This window comes from Vombatus ursinus, unplaced genomic scaffold (genome assembly GCF_900497805.2).
Source record: "Vombatus ursinus unplaced genomic scaffold, bare-nosed wombat genome assembly UNPS02014841.1, whole genome shotgun sequence".
Classification (NCBI taxonomy): Eukaryota; Metazoa; Chordata; class Mammalia; order Diprotodontia; family Vombatidae; genus Vombatus; species Vombatus ursinus.
Genome location: NW_020954619.1, coordinates 27747073 through 27765909, shown reverse-complemented (window position 1 = coordinate 27765909; position 18837 = coordinate 27747073). Strand labels below are relative to the sequence as shown.

General features: G+C 35.4%; 1 protein-coding gene across 1 annotated transcript in view; it reads right to left on the bottom strand.

Annotated features, from left to right (window-relative positions):
* Positions 1-18837, bottom strand: part of CSMD1 (CUB and Sushi multiple domains 1) — a 2488924-nt gene that overhangs the window by 449526 nt on the left and 2020561 nt on the right. Inside the window, exon 26 of the mRNA XM_027840340.1 lies at positions 14841-15043. Within this exon, the coding sequence (XP_027696141.1) occupies positions 14841-15043 (203 nt within the window). The remainder of the gene's footprint in view (positions 1-14840; positions 15044-18837) is intronic.

Genomic DNA, 18837 nt, shown 5'->3' with positions numbered 1-18837 from the left:
CTCTTCAAGGCTGTCCACGTAGATGATGAGGTTTATGCCTATATTGCCATAGCTATTGCCATTTGGAAGACTCCAAAAGAAAGTACGGGAGAGAAGAGGTATAAGGCTTTCATACAAAACTGAAGGTCTACAAAGGCATTGTGCTAAGTACACAGTTGCATGCCTGTGAACCCTGGATAGTCTATCAGGGCCGCAACAGAAAAGTGAATTACTTCCACTTGAATTGTCTCAGGAAGATCCTGAAGATTATCTGGCAAGGTAAGGTACCAGACACTCAGTTCCTGTCTATAGCTGAACTGCCAAGCATTCAAACTTTATTGAAGACACCACTACTCTGATGGGATAGCCCCGTAGTTCAAATGCCAAATTATGCTTACCTGAAAGACTTTTTTATGGAGAACTTGCACAAGGTAAGTGCTCACATGGTGGTCAGAAGAAGTGGTATAAGGCCACTCTCAAAGCATCTCTGAAGAATTTTAGTACTGACCGTGAAATATGGGAAACATTGGCATAGGAGCATCAAACATGACATACCTGCATCAAAGAAGGTGCTGTACTCCATAGGCAAAGTAGGATTTTAGAAGTACAAAGGAAATATGAGCTGCGCAAATTCAGAGCTACTTCCACTCTAAATGTTCTAATGAACCATTTGTGCCTGATCTCTGGTAGTGCCTTCCAAACTTGTATTGGTCTGATCAGCCACAGCTGAACACACAGGATCCCGATTCCAACATTGTGATGTCATGGGTCTTCTTCAAAAATGAAGGACAAATGACAACAGCCTTGAGTTGGATTTTAATAGGGAACTGGAAAGATTTCATTGCCATATAACTCTCATTTCCAGTAATGACAACTGCTATCAAGATCTGTGTACTATACTGGACAAGTATGATTAACTTTCAATGGTATAAGCTACACATAAGCATAGCATTTCAATAGCATATATTCAACTGTAATTCTAAACTCATAATATCCATATTAATTTAATCTAAAGGTTTCTGACACAGGGACAGTATGGATGAAAGAGAAAGAATGAATGCTTCTACGGCCAATATTTTAGAAGAAATACCTCTGTGCCTAATACTTTTTATGATTATTGTCAAAGATTGTGTTTTTATGTTGTAGAAGTCATTGTCATCAGACTTGTACTTTGTTGAGTCAAGTGAAACTATGATTATTCTGTAGGTTCATCTGTGCTGGCCTGCCAAGGCCAAAAGATTCCAGGAGTCCTGCAACCCTGATCGACTTAGGTGTCCAGCAGTCACAACAATTAGTGGAAGGTGGAAGCTAGAGTTGGGATGCCGTTGCCCCTTTCTTTTTCCAGGAGGCTCCTCCATTAAAGCTGAAGAAAGGTTAGATATTTTTTTGTTCTTGTTTCCAGAGTTTAAACAAACAAAAACAAAGGCAGAAATTGCAGGGCTGCAGGTTTCAGTTCAATGTTAGGGGAAACTACCTGTCATTAGGGCTGTTTAAAATTAAAATGGACTGACTTGGTAGCAACATTAGAAGTCTTTTGGCAAAGACTAGATTATCACCTATTATGGATACAGTGGAGAGGATTCTTGTTCTGATATGGTTTTGCTTAGATGACCTATAAAGTTCCTTTCATCTTCATATATCTATGAAGTCCTACCAAACTGGACCAATGATAGACTATATCGTTGTTTGTCCTTCATTTTTGAAGGGGACCAATGACATTACAGAGTGATGTCTTGACTTGTATATGAATTGGATTTAAGTGAGGCGAGGAGAGGGGAGATGTGAAGACATCCCAAACTTACTGATGAGTCTGAGGCCTGTCAGTTAACCTCAATCTGGTTTTGTCTGTCTGCCAAGACAGTTTTACCAGGCTGTGGCCACTGTACGTTCCACAGCTTCTTGGAGCCACAGGTGAGAGTTGAGTAGTAGGTAGATCAGAGAAATGTTTCAGCTAGGGCACAGCCATAGGAGAGTAAGTTTTCTAGGCTGCACATCTTTCTTTCCCACTCTGTGGGAGAGTATCTTTGCATATGGGAAGGTTGTCCTTGTTATTTAGCTTTCTATTCTATTTTGATGAAATTCCCTCATTTTGAATTAAAGCATCTTCTAGGTTAGTTTAATAGAAATCAACATTGGTAGGGGAATGTGATTTGTAGTTTTTCGTAGATGCTTATGCAAAAGATACCTTGAAATTAAGTCTACTTTTTAGGGTCAGTGTTTGAAGGGGCATGGTCTACATTTTGGTCAATAGCATATTATCAAAGAACCTACCTTTTTTCTTGTATTACTCTAGAAATATCTAAGTAAGTAGCCCTTTTTGTATCTTGGTTGCATATTATTTAAAATTTATTATCCAGTATATTTATATTTAATAGGCAAATCATTCATTTTAAATAAGTGTGTATTGTCTATTTTTGTACCTATAATAATTGACACATTTTCACTATTTTCTAATAACTTTTATTGGTTGATAGAAAGAAGCAATGTAAGCAAAAGTAGATATTAAAAATGAAAAATTAATGTTCTAGTTTTATACTCCTCATCTGAGTAGCTATTATTAAGAATAGGCAACCTTCTATAGAAGGAAAAAACCCTAACAACTAGATTTGGAGATAGAAGATCTAGATTTGGTTCAGTCGGATGTATGGTAACAGAATGGTATGGTAATGGAATGTATGGTAATGGAAAATTCAGTCCCCAACTACTCACAAGTAAAATACTTTTTCTTTTAATTGCTCCCCAAAACAGAAATCTTAGAAACTACTATATTTCTCTACTATAAAAAAAGTCTTGATATCTTTCTGACCTTAGTTGCTTTTATCCCTCAGAATAAAAAAAAAAATTTTAATTAGTGAATTTTTAGAATAGTTCACACTTATTTAAGTGTGTCTGTTTATATCAGATCATATATTTAGAAAAGGAAGGAAGAAAAGAAGGAACAAAGGAAGGAAGGGAGGGAGGCAAGAAACAAACACCTTTTAAGCAACTGCTATCTGCCAGGCACTTTCCAAGAGCTTAAAAAATATTATTACATTTGATCCTTACAACAACGGTAGATGCTATTATTATCCTTATTTTACAATTGAGGAAACTAAGGCAAATAGAGGATAAGCGACTTGCCTAAGGTCACACAGCAGGTAAGTGTCTGAGGCAGGATTTGGTCACAAGTCTTCTTGATTCCAGGCACAGCACTCTATCTGCTGTGTCACTTAGCTGTGCTAGAGGGCATCTAGTTCAACTGTGCAATTTTACAGATGAGGTACATCAGGTATAGAGAGGGCAAGTAATTTTACATGGTGTTTGCTTGTTAAGAGGGAACAGATATCAAACAACCACAATTCATAGAATTGGAAAAAGATCAATTAATCCTGTCTCATCTTACTGTCTATCCTACCTAGAACAAGTTGTTTACCTCTCCAAGCTTTAGTTTCTTCATTTGTACAATGGGAATAATTATATCTCCCTTAGCTATCCCAGAGGATTTAAGGATCAAATAAGAAAATATATGTGGTAGCATTTACACCATGTAAATGGAAGACATTATGTGACCCAATTACATCCTTTTGCCAGTGAGGAAACTGGAACCCTGGGAGGTTAGGGATCATGACTTAGATCTGAAAAGGAACTCAGATATCTAGTCCAATTACCTCATTTTACAAATAAGAAAGCTAAGAGAAAATGACCTATATGTCTACTTTTATAACCTCATTTGTTTACAAAATACTATAGAGACAAATTAACATATTTTCAATGCCATGGGCCAGAATCTGGCTAATTCAGTATTGAACCAAATTAGGTGGAATGTAACCTATTGAAGTATGTTTTCCCAAAATGTCATGGAAAACCATGGGCAGGCCTGGTGGGTAAAGCCAGCCAGGGCTGCTCTTGGAGGCTCTGACCTTTCAAGAGGTAAATCACTACAGTTTCTTAAGTGCCAGCTTAAAGTGCAGGTTACAGTTCTCTCAATCATGCCTTTCATATCATTCAGAAAATTCTGATTTCCTTGTGAAATTAAAATAAACTTTAATTTTAGAAAAAAAAGAAGGGCGAAGGGCACAGGGGCAGAGCCAGAACCAGTGCTCAGATATTCTTATTCCAAATTTTCTGTATTCCTCCTATAGTATACTGTCTCTCATAATTTACACCAAGCAGTTTGAAAATCCCTTTGTTTGAGGTTAACCACCGTGTTAAATTATTTTATAAAAATGCATAAATTCATATTTCTACAAAAACAAGTGTTCATAAAATTAGGACCTGTTGCATTTAATTTTGATTTAAATCAAAGTCTTGCTGCTTAATCTTTTTTTTTTCACAGTTTAAATGTGACTGTAATATACTGGGTCTTGAAGGCTATTTTATGGGAAGGGTATACTTCTAGGGGTGTAAAACCCATTTAAAGGTAAAACAATGACTTCCTTATTTCCCTTTTCTCTCCTTTTCCCTCCTCCCACTTTCTGGACACAGCTGTACCTGACCTATCTCTTACAATCCTGGCCAGCTGGCAGCCCTTTCACCATCAACCATTGCTGCCTCCCAGCTGCACTGGCACACCCCCTACCCCTTCTGAGGGGACTCATAGAAACTGATCAAATTGTTTTGAGCCAGAAGGTACCAATTTTATGGCTCAGAACTACTCCACTAAAGACACTGGGCATCCTAGTTCCTTCTTTTACTTCCTGGCCACTCAGTCTGGCAGCTGGCAGTTCTGACATCTCCCTGAATGCCTTACATTCATCAAGCACATTCCCCTATTTTGCCTGCAATATTCTTTTACTAAAAACATAACCATCAACCTTGTAATTCAATAAAGTAAAAAAATAATAATAGTGGGTACAGATGTTGCATTAGTACCAGGATGTTGATTTCTTTTTTTAAAGCGATATTGATTCTCCAAGTCCAGCACTACAAAAGTATTCTGCGTTTATAAGAAAAAACAAAACAAAGCATTATACTATTTTTTACTTCTATCCTTTGTTTCCAAGGAAATGTGCTACTTGACAATCTTGGTATGCAACATGTAGCATAAGTGTATTTAACCCCCAGAATAAAGGTCAGTATTGTATGCTGAACTCCATTTTCTCTTTTTTAATGCATGATTAAATGGTAATTAAGTTTTAATGAAAAGTGTTGGGCTGATTACAATTAACATAATTGTACTAGTCAGTTCATGTCCTCATGTTCTACATGCTGTGTTGAGCTGGCAAGACAATGGACCTTTAATGGGGTCTAAATGTCTTATGAGTCTTCACAATTTACATTCTTCTAGTTAAGGATGCCCTGTTCCAATAAAGAATAAACACAATTACCATAGAAGAGTATGGTAGTCAAAGCTAATATAAATAGTATTTATTTAAAAAAAAACTTATTTTGACAAAACATTGGTTGACAGTACTTACCATTTTTATTAGACTTCAGCAAGTATTTTTTCCTCCCTTTCTCATTATTTTCTTAAGTAAGAATATTTCACCTTGTAATTCAGGTTGAAAAAATACTATGTAAAAGAATAACTTGTGCTTAAAATATATTAAGCAAGTGGAATATCAGTATGCATAAAAGGTATTTTTTCTCTCTCTCAATTTCTAATTTAACCAGATTATGTACAACTTCCATGGGCAATCTCAAAGCTAACTTTATTTTAATTTTTTAATATGAATTTACTGGTCACAAAGAGGAATGAACTAATGGCAATGAAATGGAAGAACACCTACCTGCTAGGGTTAATATGAGTATAAAATAAAATATTTGTACATTGCTTCGCAACTCTAAAGCATTCTATAAATGCTTTCAACACAAGCATTTGATTTCAATTAATTACAAAATGATGTAACTATTAGGATCTGTTCAACAATAAGGCATATTGTTGCATTTATAAGAAAACAATAATTCAGTAAATCAAGTATATTCAGGGGTCACCTCCTCCACCCTCCTTCCTATATGGAATATAGATACCTTCCCCTAGCTGCTTTTTTCTATTAATGTTTTCTTTTCTGAACAGGTGAACACAGTTCTAAAAGCTGATGTGTCTAGTGTCAGAGAAGATCCTATAAGTTCAAAGATAGTAATGAGTCCAATGAGAGGAGTAGCTGGCTATAGTAGATACAGGAGGAGTTAGTTTTAGCAGATGCAGGAATTACTGACTGCTGAAATTGGTAAGCACAAGATTCAGTGAAGGTTTGTGTATGTGGTAAAGAAAATATGAAAAACCAAGGTGAAATATTAAATGCCTTATCAGTAATATCACAATCTACTTTATGCTCTGATGCCTTTTAAATATTGTCCCTGCAGATTATACCAGGAATTATAAGTTACTCAATTTTATTTTGTTAATGCACACTTGTGAATCTTTATGTTTGGCATTTTATGTGCTTGTAGGAATAAATTACTTCTCTCTTACTTTATTCATATTGCATATTGAACACCAACACTTCCATATTCCCTCTTTCTGGGGTGACTCTAGATGTGAACAATTAGTTAAGTTATCTCTGGGGGTGATGTTAAGGGATTTAATGAACCAATATGCATGAGAACAGAGAGCCTAACTCTTTTCATTAGAATTGATATCCCTAAGACTAACCTCAAATCACATTTTATGCCTGTATATGGGAGATTGCCCTAGCCCCAGGTTACCCAGAAGCAGTGCCTCAAGGTCAAACAAAGAACTTGGATTTTGAGTGTGGGTAATTATTTTGCTGACATGATAGTCTTTATGAATTACTATGGCTAAAAAATATACCCTACAACCAATCTGGTTAAAGAGTGGGATTATTGTGATTGCGCTAATAAATAGTAATAAAACAACATTAATGGTAATTAAAAAATCTGTTTTAAAGTAGACACAATCTTCTTGTTAAATTGGAAAAAAGAGGAATGATTCTTTACAAAGCAAAGAGACTCTTCCTTCTTTTGAGGAGGCCAAATTTTACTAAAGTAAAATTTTGTTAATATATAGCCAGGTCTTAATTGGTATGAATAATGAATACAGTTAAGTTGTTGCATTATTTGAATTTGCACTTAATATATCCATTAGACTGGAAGCAATGACTATATTTTACATATAATTATAAACTTCAAATAATGCGACTACTTTATGAGATTCATTATTTGAACTAATAGGGACTTAGTTGTAAGGTCATTATAACAGACCAAGACTAGAAGAAAATTAAATCAAGGGTGAATTAATTTCTCAATTTTCTTCATAATGTCCTAAGCCTCTGATGAAAAAGGAGTTATTAAAAATAAAATAATGCTCATCAAATGGGATATTGGCAAAATCATACAACCATTCAAAATCAACAAACATTTTTAATTGCCTACTGTGTCTAGAACATTATGCCAGGCACTGAGAAAGATAGGAAGCTTGGATAGGGGGCTGATTGGTATATTATATACTATTGCAGTGGCTTTCAGTTTATTAAGGGGATGGGACATATGCACAAATAACTATAACATTTGACAGAAAATGTCTTATTCAATGATAATTTCATGACTTTTATTCTCCAAAATTTAAAAAAAGAGAAACTATCATACCACGAAATAGGATAGGAATATAAGAAAAATACAAATACCTGGTGTTGCCATCTGGAGTGTCCATGAGAAACAAAATAAAAACATAATCATGGCTCTGAAGGAGCTCATCTGAATTTGGAATTTGATCTAAGTGTCTAGGAGTGGGGAAGATTGGCATGGTAATCTCATAAAGAAAATGGCAGGCTTCCTCTGAGAGTCCCAATGATTTTTGTTCTTAAAAGGGGCAGTCCTCCTGTTAAACACAGGCCTAATTATTGAAGCCTTTGATGATCATGTAAATATATATCAAATAAATTGACAAATCTGCAGCCAACCCTACCCAGATTTGAAGGAAACTAAGGCCAGAAAAAACTACTCAATGTCAAACAACAATCGGCAGACAACATCAGGCAGAACACAGTCCACAAATGTCCCCATAAGGTACACTTTCTTCTTCCCACAATAAGTTCTCCAGGACCACAAAGAACTTATTTAGCTGTTATAACTTTCATATAGCTAGCTAACTTGCTTATGTTTAAAAGAAATAAATGTCTACAAACCCCATTCAGAGCAGAAAGAGACATATTGGAAGAACCCTACTAATTTCTCCTTACCTTGTGAAAACAGGAGGATACCAATGATATTTTATGCAGTTTGTATTTCAGGGCAAAAATGCATAAAACTGAGTAGAAAAGACAGGTCTTATTAATATACATCTACATTGTGAGCTCTGTTATGCATATGGAAAACTCAAGCAGAGGCCATATCAGGGTTCAGTAGTTTGGTGATTTCTTTGAACTTGACTTTCTGGCAGTGTTTTTGGAGGCCTCTGGGAGAAAGAAACTAGAGTAGAGGAGGAAGATCTTTCATCTTGTTGGTTTACACCACAAGAAAGGAAGCTCAGCAGGCAATGCCTGATTGGTTAGTGTTAGCTCCAATGTCCCCTTCAGTCACAACCCTGCAAACTCCTATTACCAAGGATGGAAGTAAGAGGCTGAAGACTAGCCCTTTCACTAAGCTAAGAACTGATGTGAATACTAGTGAGATTGCAGAGCAGCCGGAGGGAGTTTTACTTTACCCCACCTCCATTCAACCAAAGTAGCATATACCTGCTAAGCCAATGGATGTCTTTCTGGTTCCTCTTTGTCACATGAAAGGATGGAGCTTTTACTTGTTTATTGATTGATTGAGTCTTTTCTCTGTTACAGACAGCTGTTTTCTTATGATTTGTTCCCAAATTGATTACCATTGTTGTTAGTAGTTATGAATGAATGTGTTTCCCCTTCGAAATAGAAGAAAAACAGAGCTTCCAAATCATTGCCCAGTATGATTAATGATAAGTGTGGGTAAAGATTCACTGAAATTAATGATGCCTATAGGTAGAGATTTGGGGAAAAGTATTGATTTCTATAGGACAAGGTATATATATATATATCTCTTCTTCACCACAGTGGAGGAACAGGAGAAAGAAAATAAAAAGCAGGTGCCAAAACCATTTGCATATCCCAAAAGCAAAGGAAGAGTTCTGATATTTTACTCCTAGGCAAGCACAACTTTGTAAAAACAGGAATATCCATAAAGAGAGAGTGAATAATATAGATATATTAGATACAGATAAGTAACTAGATAGATAGATAGATAGATAGATAGATAGATAGATAGATAGATAGATAGATAGATAGATAGATAGACAGATAATGTAGATCCCTCCACTCCACCCTGCATCCTTCCACCAGGATAAGATGGTATCCTCAGGCAATAGGAAGCCAAATCCAGGCAGGACCAGATCCCCAAAAGGATGATGCTATTTAACCTGTTTAACTCTTAAACCTGATACAAGTGGAAACCAAGTAAAATCATAATTTCCTTGCATTTGTTTTCATTCAACCTATTTTATTAGCTTAGTAAGGAACTTGGAATAGGATTGTTCTTACTTTTTTTTCTCTTTTTTTAATTTCCTGAAGGCAAGATTGAAGAATGGGGATAAGTTCATTTTCTTTGAGTTTCTAATAGGCAGCATTTTCTTCCTCTGTCTGTCTCTTGAACTCTGTCTCTATCACTCTTAGTTTTCAATCTTTCTAAGGGCTGGCCTTTTGTAGATTTTCTTGTTCTCTCTGTCTAACCAGGAGTCTTGATACACTCCAGCAAAACCAGTTCAATGAGACTGAAAAAGACTATCTTTGCTGCTATATCCCATTTTCCTTGTAAGTTGTAGCCTATACTTTTGTCTACTTGTATTTTTCTTCATGTAGCCATGCACATGTTTCTTCTCTTGCAAACTTTGGCCTCATCATATATATATTTCTACTTCAAATTTTATTAGAAATTAATAAACCTAGGATCTTCTTTCAAATGAATTATATGATTGATCTCATTGCCATTTTGATGGGGTGGGGTTTCACAATTCCAGGTAGAAGGAATTCTATTTTAATTTCTTATATTTCTACTTGTTAGAAACTAGGTTAGGTAGTCTTTAGTATGGTGAAGAACTCTATATTTGGTTAGCTATATGAAAAAGAGCAATGAGGGAGTAAGGATTAAATTAGGCAGAATTCTCATTAGTTTGGTCATAGAGCTGAAGCTTTTGCTTATTGGAAATCACCTCCTATGTATAACTATATCTACTTCCCCATTCCACATACAACCCTTTACTGAAGATTATAGAGTATGACCTAAAAAGGACTTTGGAAACCATCAAATCCATACCTTCTCATTCTTTCAATTAGGAATCTGAGGGCTAGAGAGGTTAAGTGATTTACCCAAAGTCACATAAGAAGAAAATATCCCTTTGAAATCTGTGATTCCCTGATGGGATGATGGGAAAGGCTTTGGAACAAAAAGAGACAACATAAAACAGCTTTCTAGGAGGAAAAATGTATAATCTATATGAAAACACAACCATACTTTTCCTCACAATAAATGACGCATTTTCCCTCTATTTATTGCCTTTAGCAAAGGCATAGGGGTCAAAATATAATCAGGAATCATTTAAAGATAATCAATAAAGGGTTTTTTGCCACAGTGCTACCTACTCATCCACCATAAGTACATCTTTTTTTTCTCTTTTTAAAATTAATTTTTTTTCAACATTCACTTCCATAAGATTTTGAGTTTTAAATTTTCTCCCCCTCCTTCTCCTCCCCCTTCCCCAAGATGGTGTGCAATCTGATATAGGCTCTACTTATACATTCATATTAAACATATTTTTTTCTCTTTTTTAATTTCAAAAGGAATGGACAGATTATAAGAGAGGAAACATGAGACAGTGGTTAGAGAGATAGCCTGAGAATCAAAGAAACCTGGGTTCAGATTTCATAGGTGACACATTCTGGCTGTATGACCCCAGGTCACTTAACTTGTTAGTATCTTCAGGATACTATATTTTATTTATTTATTTATTTATTTTTGGCTAGGCAATGGGGTTAAGTGACTTGCCCACGGTTACACAGCTAGTGAGGGTCAAGTGTCTGAGGCCGGATTTGAACTCAGTTCCTCCTGACTCCAGGGCCAGTACTCTATCCACTGTGCCACCTAGCTGCCCCCAAACTATAGTTTAGAGCAATAGTCAATCTTCATTGGTCAAGAGATTCAGAAAGGGTTTCCTCACTGGGAGTTCTCTATGCCACAGAGCCAATCTCTAAACACACACACACACACACACACACACACACACACACACACACACACACACACACACATTTGTAAAGGACCTGTGATTTCATTGGTATAGGGAACTTCCATTGAGGAGACTCTCTTTATTATTGTAGTTGAGCACGCGTACTGCAATTTCTATTTTTAGAAAGTTTCTGAGGACACTGAGATTTTAAGTGACTTGCCCAAAGTCGTTCAGCCAGTATATGTCAGGTGTGGGTCTTAGGCCCAAGTTGTTCTGTTTCTGAGGCTGGCCTTCTCTTCCTACTGTCAATCATTTATGTTGTTTATAAAATTAGTAATACAAATATATTTTTAAAGGAGAAAAGAAATTAATTTTATATGTCTGATAGGACAAAACACAAAATTCCCAGTATCACAGCTTCTACAATCTGGCTCCCACTTACTTTTCCAGTCTTGCTTCATTTTAATCCCTATCATTTGCTCACTGTGCCAGGTACACTGGCCTGCTTTGACTTACTTGACTTACCTGAAATTCCTTCTCCCATCCTAGTTTCTTTACACAGGTGGTCCCCTATTTCTTGAATCCACTCATTATCACCTGCTCCTCCTAGAATCCTAGCTTCCCTTTCAAAGCATGAGTTCAGTCCCTTGGTCTGATTGGACTTCGATCTTTTATGCTAAAGTGAGCACTGAGTACATTTGCTGGTTCCTGTTGGTAGTGGCTAAGAGAGCAGCTTATTCTAAATAACTGTGAGACTGTTGGTTTGGGACTTACATTGTAGTTTATATGTATGTATGCATATATATGTATACACACATACATAAACCTTTCCTGATGCTTCTTAATTCTAGTGCCTTCCCTCTGTTGATTATCTCAATTTATCATATATGTATGTGTATATATATATGCATGATATCTTGTTTGCATATAGTTATTTAAATTGTATATGTATTGTAGAATATATGTATATTTTTATTTGTATGTTATACATATGTCATTTCCATTTGTTCTATGAGTATGATTGAATAAACTGTTTAAATGAACTAAAGCCATGTTTTGTGGCCAACTCATGATGCAAATTTCTTGTGGTTAGAGTCCAAAGAAATGTGCCCTGAAGGGAGAACACATTCCAGTAGGCAGGACAGAAAGGGAAAGATCTAGGGGACAGGGGCAGCAGCTCTCTGAGTACCACAGAGATAGGTTGGAGTCTTCCCTAGTGTCTCTTGGTATTGAACGGAATACATAAAAGTGAGTGGGTGTGGGAATGTCAGGGCTGCTAAGTGATGCAGTGGATAGAGTGCCAGGCCTTGAAACAGGAAGATTTATCTTCCTAAATTCAAATCTGGCCTCAGACACTCAGTAGCTCTGTTACCCTGGGCAAGCCACTTAACTCTGTCTCAGTTTCCTCATCTGTAAAATTAGCTGGAGAAGGAAATAGCAAACCACTCCAGTATCTTTGCCAAGAAAACCCCAAATGGGGTCATAAAGAGTTGGACTGAAAACAACTGAACAGCAATAAATGAGAACGTTAGCTCCTGGGCCTTTGTCACAGAAAAGATCAGTTGTACCCTCACACCAAATATTGGAGATGGGGTACGTATTTTCACAAAGTTGCACTGACCTCTCCACTGACATATCTACCCCAATATCTGTAGCTTCTTTTGTAGCTAGATAGTCAGGCATTTTAAAACTTTCCTTCTTGATCATATAAATAAGCAGGCAAGTGCTAATGCCTAAGTGTTTTGTGGGTCATCCACTAAGTGAAGGTCAGTGTTTGCTTAACCTGGACATAATTCCAGTTTTGACAGAGAATCAAGGAAAGATGTAGGGAAAGATTTTCTTCTCTTATGTTTCCCCAGATGACCTTTTTATTTAGCTCTACAAAACCAGAAGGGGCAGGTATGAAGAACATAATGTAATTTTTATTATTAACTTTCCAAAGTACCATGAAACTTAAGAGCCTAGGGTAAGTTCCATATGTTATTACAAAAACTACTCACAAGTAATTTGTCAGATTTAGAATATGTGTAAATGTAAATTCAATTTGATATCAAATAAGAATTGATTTGTGATAATTAATAATAGAATTTATATAGTGATTTAAGATTTACAAAGTGATTTATATAATATCCCGTATAAACCAGACAAAAACTCTATGAAATAAATGCTATTATTATCCCCTTTTTGCAGATTATTAGGGCAGCTGGGTGGTGCAGTGGGCTTGGAATCAGGAAAACTCATCTTTATGAGTTCAAATCTGGCTTCAGACGCTTACTAGCTCTGTGACCCTGGGCAAGCAACTTTACTTTGTTTGAGTCAGTTTCCTCATATGTAAAATGAGCTAGAGAAGGAAATGGTAAACCACTCCACTATCTTTGCTAAGAAAAACTCAAATGGTGTCACATAAAGTTGGACACAACTGAAGAAAAGAAGTTTTGCAACTGAGGAAACTGAGACAAATTGAAAGATTTAAAGTGATTTGACCAGAGTCACATAGCTAGTAAGTGTCTGAGGCGTGATTTTTGACTAAGGTCTTCCTGACTCTCAGTCAGCAAACATTTATTATGTACCTCCTATGTGCCAGGTACTGTGCTAAATATTGGGGATACACGAGAAATGAAAAAAAGACAGTGCTTGCTCTCAAGGAGCTCATACTCTAATGGGGGTGGTAACACCTAATTAACTATGTACAAACAAGGTATATATAGAATGAATGGGAGATAATGAACAGAGGGAAAGCACTCAAAACAGGAGACAGAGTTTTAACTTGGACTTGAAGGAAGTCAAGGATAATAGGAGACTGAAATGAGGAAGGAAAGAATTCTAGACATGGAAAGGAGGACAAATAAAATACTCCGAGTTGGGATATAGAGTGTCTTGTAGGAGAAAGAACAGGGGGGTCATTGTCACAGAATCTGTGAGGGGGTCATAAGGTGTAAGACGATTGGAAAGGTCATAGAGGGCCATATTATCAAGGGCTCTGAACATCAAATGAAGGATTTTATATTTTATTCTAGAGGTGATAAGGAGCCACTGGAGTTTACTGAGTAAGGAAAGTGATATGACCAGACCTGAACTTTGAGGAAGAATATTAGTAGTATTCCAGGAATATTGAAAGGAAAATCATTTCCTTCATCCTCCTGATATTCCTACCATTTAAGTAATTATTAGAAACTCACCATTAAAATGAACATGGTAATGTAGATTATTTATTAAGTTATTCATTATTCATATCTTGAACCCTAAGCCAATGAAAAACTGAATACATAAATCTTAAGGTGGGCAAGATGAAAAAAATACATACATTTTTAAATAACAAAGGGCAGTGTGTGAGTTCCAGATCAGAGAATACAACCCCAATGAAATAGAATAGTACCTGGGAAGGATTTATGATTTGGGCAGGCTGAGTACAGAAAGAAGTGCCAAAGACAAATCTTTAATACTTAACAATTTTGCTTAGTACCAGATTCCAATCTGTGACTTGGGATTCAGATCTAGATCCTGATATCCACAAATTAACAAGAACATTTATGGTCTTATAATTACTGGGGTGAATTATAGGTACTTCTCTGCCAGTGACCAGAATCTGTCAGGCAAACCTAATGTTTTAAAAGCCCAAATTATTTGCTCTCAGGGCAATCTATCTGTTTAATGCAACACTTAAAAAAGAAAAAAAAAAAGGAAGCCTCCCCCCCCCCATCGTAATTCAGATTTAAAGAAAAGTTTAAATTCCACCTACTTGAGAATTGAATGGAAAATCCTGACTTGCTGATAAAAAAGTCACTGTCAAACTGAAGGGTCAGTGAGTTGAAGGTGCTGTGGATATCCTCAGGCAGAGCAGACCCACTCCATTCTTTCAGGAAAATGTTGCTGTCTATTGGACCATCCCAAACCTTGAGTATGTCATGAGCCATTTCAGTGTCGAAAACAATGAAATGGAGACTGTGAAAGAAGAGAAAAAACAGGAAACATTCATGGGTTAAAAATTTAAGAGAAAACAACCTCCTATTAGATCTTAAAAATTTCCATTTTTCAGAACTGGCCATTACAAAGCATAACTATGCCACAGCACAGACTAAGAAAGAGTTTCTCATTGTGATGAAGCAAAGGTAGATTGGAAAAACCTGCAATCAATATGCTATTAGTGTTTTCTCAGTCCCCCACTAGATGGTAGCATATATAACATGAAAAAAATAATGTCTAAGAGGTGATTTCCCACTCAGAAACACATTTTGTATCTGTCGGATCAGTTCAGCTATTACATCTGTTTCTGTTAATTCACTTACAAAACCAAATAAATATGTTTGAAATACCAACATATAGGCAAGAATATGTTATATCCCAAATATCCTTTTCTATAACAATTTTGCATGCTTTAATTTGATTGACTGATGGCAGTTTAAGAAGACTTGCTATGCCTCAAGAAACAAAAAATTCAGATGCACTAGTTTATTTTTATCCCTGATCTGCAGCCCTGAGGGCTATGACATAAACATGGAAAACAGTTTAACTAAAATAACAACAAAGTAAATCTATGGTTTGGGAATTTTCTGGTTTTAGTACTTTCACTTATTATATCTTATGAATAAATAGTAATGTAGCTGAATTAACAACATGATGCACATCCCGAAACATTAAAAATAAACCATACTTCTTTAAGTTTACATGTGCTATATTTTGAAATAAAATAGCTCTTACTATTCATAAAACATAGGACATTTCTTTTAATATAATACCATCTCTATAGCATACTTGAAAAAAACCCTAGAAAAAAAGAAATTTTGACCACATGCGTTTATCATTATCTCCTCCACAAATAGACAGTGCTTTCAAAATTGTCAATGCAACCTCAAAATTATTTTTAAAAATAACAAACCTATGTAGCAATCAATTATTGTATAGTTTTATAAAACCAAATAGAAATGGAATACCTCATTTTGACAGAGAACATGGTACTAATTGAGAGTTGGTAAGGTAGGGTTATAAATATTAAGGTTGTGACATATCCTGCAGAAAACAGCTGTAGTTGAAATATATAGACAGCACTGTTTCAATACTCAATATCAGGTTTGGTATGTGGCCAGCTTCTTTCTAGATATGTAATATATTGTGTTGGTAATGAAGGGTATTCTAGGGGATAGAGGAAGAAAGAATGAAAACTAGCTATAACAGACTGGAAAGTTTATTAACTTTGTTCCAATGACAGGAGAAACAAATATAACATTAAATCCTGAAAGTGGTGGGTAAGGACTGCTAAGAAAATGAATGAGACAGAGGAATAAAAGTGGAAAACTGGGAAAGTCAAAGCAGAGTCCATCTCCTTCATTATTTTGCTGATGCCAAATACTGGCATCAGAATATCCAGGGTGAGGTAATGGAAAGAGTATTGGAATTAGGGGCAAAGGACCTAGGTTGGCATTCTGGCTCTGCGGTTCTGTCCCTTGCTTACTGTGCAGTCTTGAACGTATCTTGATGCCTTCAGAGCCTCAGTTTCCTTCCCTATAAAATGTGGGTGTTGGGTTAGATGATCTTTAAATTTACTTTCAGTTCTAAATCCTATGAACTTAATACATTGGGAGGGACATAATTATAATTCTGAAGATGGGACAATGGATAGAGCACTAGATTGAAGTTCAGAAGATCTGAAATATGAATCCTGCCTCAAATACATATTTAGCTGTGTGACAAATCATTTATCATTCCTTTGCTTCAGTTCCCTCATCTGTGAAATAGTGATAATAATAGTACTTACCTGATAGGATTGTTTTTAGGGTCAAATGTGCAATAAATGTTAAGTGCTTTGCAAACCTTAAAGTGCTACCTAAACAGTAGTCATTATAATTATTATTCTGAAAAAAAAATCTTTCAATTTTACATATGGTCCCTTGTTCAAATGACTGAATACATTTTCTCCTATAAGATTAAAGAAAAGAAACATTTTCAAAGGTAGTTTTCCAGACAATTACACTTACAGAAAAGCAATTAAAACTAGGGAACAACATACACATAAAATTTATGTAAAACACAGCCTTTAATACTGCTTCTTGAAAGATGTTTATATTACCATTACCTTTATTATATAAATTATAGCTGTGCTCAGCAATGAAATATGCTGGGTCTCCTACAGATATGTTTACAAAGAACCCTTAATGTGGCCAAATTTACAATAACCTCTTGTGGTTAAACTTTTAATTAAATTCAACTCAGGTAGCTACTTCCTAATGTACATGTTTAAATTACAAACCTCCTCCAAGCCCAAATCGCCTATAACAATGTCTTTTTACATTAAAGAAATAAAGCACTTTTAATAACCTTATATAAGGAGATATGGAAATAAACAATAGTCAATAGAACTAAAACCTAAGAGAATAAGCAAATGTATTTAAGGAATTAGGCTAGCTAAAGAATTGTCAAAAGCTTCATTCCTTTTTCTTCATGGATCTACCATTCCAGGTGGATAAACATTTGATAGAAGATAACATTTTTAAAACTTCAGGCATTTTTTAAAAGGACAAGAAACGCAAGAGAAAGTCAAGAAAGAAAAATAAAATAGAAAGGCAAGAAAACTATGAAAAAAAGACATGATAGGTAAACAAGAAAGATCAGAAAGACGGAAAGCTTACACTGAACACAACAACAGAATCCCTAATTGTGCTTCATACAACTGTATTTTAGCATTGGTTTTCCTATATACCCTGATGTTCACACTCCCCACAATTTATGTCATGACAGTTTCTCCAAACACCAAACTACTTTCTAGCATATGTTTGTGTCATAGCAATAAACAGCTCAGCTGCCATATTGGGACATTTCTGCCAATCCTCTAAAGGCAGTTTGCTTTCTTTACTGATAGTAAGGAGAACAAAATGAAAGTTTATAGCTCTAAGAGCTGCAAAACCAGAAAATGAATTTAGTTTGAAAGCAGAAAGGGTTCAGTTTGTCTTATTTTAATTAGAAATGTGACTTGCATCGCAGCCCACTTACAGGTAAAGGGAAAGAATAGCCATTGTTTTCCAAACCTGTGTTGTTTTAGTGACTTCCTCAAATCTATGTTAATTTGGGAGCCTTTTCCTCCTCAAAACATCATATATGAATAAAGAAATCTGGCTATCTCTGCTTTCTAAATAGAGCCCTTAGAGAAATTCAGATTTATGGCTATTTATTTTGTTATTCATATTCCAGACATAACCCCAATGCATTTATAAGTGCATATATAAGCATATCATATTTTAATCATAAAAATAAAATACAAATTCTCAGGATTTTTCTATTACTTAGATTAAAAAAAATGATTCTTTGAACTAGCCCAGTAGAATGTGAGCAAAGGCTTAGTGCAATTTTAAGCTTTCTTAGCTTAAAACTATTAAATATACCTAATGCAGGTCTATTTTAAGCTTTAATAATTTGAAACTGCACTAAGACTTTGAGAAGTATACATTTGAGAAATACTGAGGATCTTTGTCTAAAGTTGGAAAAGTGCTATTTACCTTCAAAAACTCAATCAGCAAGCATTTATTAAATACTTATTATATGTTTAGCATCGTGCTAGGAGTTGGGGATACAAATATAATAAATGAAGGCCACTGATTTTCATACTATGTGCTCAAAAACATTCTGTCACTCAAATGCTTGTCATTTTAAATTATGTCCCAACATTTATCTGTTTTTAAATCTCTCTTCACTTTGAGAAAATGGCAGATGAAAATATTTTTCCTTCTATTATCATTCACTGGTTA